Source organism: Saprolegnia parasitica (assembly GCF_000151545.1).
Source record: "Saprolegnia parasitica CBS 223.65 unplaced genomic scaffold supercont2.739, whole genome shotgun sequence".
NCBI lineage: Eukaryota > Oomycota > Saprolegniomycetes > Saprolegniales > Saprolegniaceae > Saprolegnia > Saprolegnia parasitica.
This window is the reverse complement of record NW_012157133.1, coordinates 1-3,591: the sequence shown is the minus strand read 5'-3', so window position 1 is coordinate 3,591 and position 3,591 is coordinate 1. Positions and strand designations below refer to the sequence as shown.

At 56.8% G+C, this 3,591-nt stretch overlaps 2 protein-coding genes across 2 annotated transcripts; both read right to left on the bottom strand.

Moving 5' to 3' along the window:
• Positions 1 to 449: 449 nt before the first annotated feature.
• Positions 450 to 2,329, bottom strand: SPRG_17728 (hypothetical protein; the record flags this gene model as incomplete). Its single annotated transcript, XM_012357118.1, has 1 exon — positions 450 to 2,329. A coding segment is annotated over one exon (1,880 nt), but the record flags the coding sequence as incomplete, so codon positions are not given.
• A 366-nt stretch (positions 2,330 to 2,695) lies between these two features.
• On the bottom strand, positions 2,696 to 3,526 carry SPRG_17727 (hypothetical protein; the record flags this gene model as incomplete). Its single annotated transcript, XM_012357117.1, has 1 exon — positions 2,696 to 3,526. One exon carries the CDS (start codon positions 3,524 to 3,526, stop codon positions 2,696 to 2,698), a length of 831 nt encoding a protein of 276 aa, XP_012212507.1.
• Between the last annotated feature and the right edge of the window lie 65 nt (positions 3,527 to 3,591).

The following is a 3,591-nucleotide window of genomic DNA, read 5'->3' as shown; positions in this document are numbered from 1 at the left end:
CCGTTCTTGGACAAGGCCGAGGTAGACGGGCGTGTTGGCGATGCCAGAGAGCAAGTAGGTCGTCCCCGCAACGATCAAGGCAAAACAAGGTACATCACCGCGAGGAATACGCCAGGGCGCCAATACAAACGCAGCTGCAGCCTCGGGCCTTGTCGTGCATCTGACGACGGCGCCACGCGGGGCATATCGCTTCGGAATGCACGTAACGCCCCTAACGTCTCGAAACGGGTTCCGTTTTGCGTTGGCGAGAAAGGGCGTACCGATGCAGTCACTCGGCGTGACATTGTATTCGTGTTCATTTCTCTACGAGAGACGCATGCATGAAATGACAGACACTGTGGCTCATTCTATCGACGTAGAGTGCAGTATGTTTCGGTTGAACGGGTGGTGGACTTTTAAGCCACGGCAACACTGCTTGCACTCGAACACGGCTCTATTACACGAGATACCCCGCTTCGTCGATCTCGGCGTCGGTCGTCCCAGAGAGCAATGTGTGCAGCGGTGTGTAGCTGGACCGACGCGAAATCGTCCGCTGCCTGATATGCACCACGAGCACGCTGCCGACACCGGAGCTGTAGTACGCCTTGAGGCGGGCGGTGGGTATGAGCCGGAAGAGAAGGTCGTACTGTACGTTGGAGGTTCGCGTCATCGCCGTGCTGGAAACTTGGATCATGTTCTTGATGAGGAGAACGCCGGCGTCAATCCCAACCGAGTCTTTGTCGTCAGTGAAGAGGATGCTGCTGTGAACTGACGTTACGACAGACGTCAAGTCCTTCACAGCGAGGTATTGAAGAACAGAGTGTGTCCTGGGGACCTTACACCACGCGCCCTTCGACCATACGAGCGCGTGGAAATACACGACCGCGATCGCAAGCAGCACGACACCACCCGACGCGATCGCCGAGTAGTAGTACGTCTGCGCGATCTTGTTGTAGAGAAGGCAGTTGGTCGACGTGCGTCGGCCGCAAGGTCCTGGCACGGGACTGCTCATGCCTGGAAACACGAATGCCTCGAGCACAAAAACCAGAATCCAGTTGACCAGACTGAACACGAGAAGGAGCCACGTCTGGGTCACGAGGCGCGGGTTGAACCACGTCTGAATCAACGTGCCCGTCATGATACCAACGATCGACGCCATTTGAGCGGGTCCACAGTACGCATAGTTGCCCAAATCGAATCCAGGCTTGTGGTGAAGCAATGTGGTGAGCGTCTGGAGGTTGGCATTGCCCCAGAAACCCACAAAGAGGATCACGAGGCCGACAACGCTCTTCGACATGTAGACAGGACCGAGGCAAATGGCGCTGCGTCGGAGGTAGACCCACTGCAGTGACGTAAAGTCGACGGCGAGCACCCAGAGTATGATCGCGTTCGTCAGCATGAGTGAGTCGCACTCCCACGTCATCGTGACCATGCCTTGGATCTGCTCAAGCCAGCCAAGACCCGTGGCTTCGTCCAGCGTTCCTATACAGCTACATGCCGGAAGGACGTCCCACGGCGCGTGCATCTGGAGGATGCCGCCTTGGTACTCGTCGATTGCACGGACCGTTCTCAAGAGCACTGGGCCGAGCGGACCATCCATGAATGTAGCGATGTGTCCCGGGTTCAAGTAGACCTGTTTGCGCGCTGCCACGCCAAGGTAGCTGGTCGTTCCGCGGCTCACTTGAATCGCATACGTGGCGACGTCTAGCGCCACTTTGTTTTCGCAAATCCAATTCGGATCAAATTTGCGCGGTGAGCAAAAGGCGATCGAGTCGATCACCGCCGAGGATGCGGGTGCCGACGCAAGGTTGAAGCTCGCGCGGCGCACCATGCACGTAATCGCCATGTCGTGGCCGTCAATGGAAAACTGCGCTGTCGCTTTGTTCCAGCCGCTGAGGTTGTTGATGTGCTGAATCGTGATTGTCTGGGTGGAATTCTGGAAGCGCGGCTGGTCAAAGTTGGGGATCAAAGCAAACGCTTTCGCCACCAGGTACCAGATCTCATTGGACCGAGGTAGAAACGACGTCGCACAGGCCTCGTCCCGTACACCACACTTTTTGTAGAGGAGGTCGCTGAGAGAGAGGGTCGTGTCTAGTGTCATGCTGGTCGACAGTGGAAAGGGTATTGAAGCGCGAAGGAGTGTTCTGACGGGGATGTTGAATTGGTTGCTTGTAAAGCTCTCGTACTGGTGGCCGAGGAAAATGGGCGTGTTCGCGATCGCACTCAAGTAGTACGTGCAAACGGCGACGGTGGACGCAAAGGCCAAGTAGAGCAGCGAGAGCGCCATGCCATGGCCCACGGCACGCGCGGGGCGGGGTGCGGACTCGGACGGGACGACCTGCGTCGGCATATGATTATCTATTAATGTGTCCACAACGGATACACTGCTTAGGTCTAAATCGAGCGTCCGTGCTGGTAGTGCCGAACCCATGGCTGGCGCTTCGTGCGTGCGACGCGTTGTGTGGGTGTTTGACTAGCATGCACAGCTTTCGTAGTAGCGTTTATCGAGGTAAAGCCATTGCTTTATGGATAGAGCAGCGAGGTGTAGCTCCATCGACTGCTTCAGCACGACGGACCAGCGTTCCAATGAAAATATCAGAATCGAGTGAAAAGTACGGCATATTCATTTGTTCTATGTTATATTTCAATCAGTACCGCGAGTGGGCTTTTTGTGCTAGCGACAACGCTCCTTGGGTCTCCTGGATCACACAATGAGCTAGACAAAATACCCCGAGAGGCCATCGCCGCCACCAATGCCCATCTCGTGGAGGTACTTGTAGCTCGAGACGTGGGTCAGCGCGCGCTTTTCAATGTGCACCACGAGCATTGACCCGACGGTCGAGCTGTAGAGTCGCTTGAGAAAGGTTGTCGGAAGCAAGCGGTAGATGAGCTCGTACTGGACGTTCGTCGTGCGCGTGAGCACCGTATCGGAAACCTGGAGCATGTTCTTCGTGAGGAGGATGCCAGCGTCGATGCCAACGTCGTCGGACGCAGCATTGTTGTGCTGGAGGCATCCTTCGAGCGACGTCACAGTCGATCGCAAGTCGGGGACTCGGAGGTACGTCAGCACCGAGTGCGCTGACGGCACCACGTGGCCCGTCTTGCGCTGCTTGAGCGAGATGAGGTAGACGCAGCCGATGGCAACGAGAACGACGCCGCTCGAGGCGACAGCGGAGAGATAGAAGTTGCGTTTGATGGCGGTGTATTGGAGGCAGCCGGTCGACGTGGCCAGCCCACACGGTCCCGGCACCGAGCTGCTCATGCGTGGAAACACGAATGCCTCGAGCGCAAACACCAGAAACCAGTTGACCAGACTGAACACTAGAAGGAGCCACGTCTGGGTCACGAGGCGCGGGTTGAACCACATCTGAATCAACGTGGCCGTCATGATGCCAACGATCGACGCCAGTTGTGCCGGACCGCAGTAGACGTAGTAGCCCAAGTTGAAGCTCGGCGTCTGGTGCAAATACGTTGTAAGCGTCTGGAGGTTGGCGTTGCCCCAGAAACCCACAAAGAGGATCACAAGACCGACCACGTTCTTGGCCATGTACACGGGCACGCTGCAGATGACGCTATGTCGGAGGAAGAGCACTTGGAGCAGCACCAAGTAGA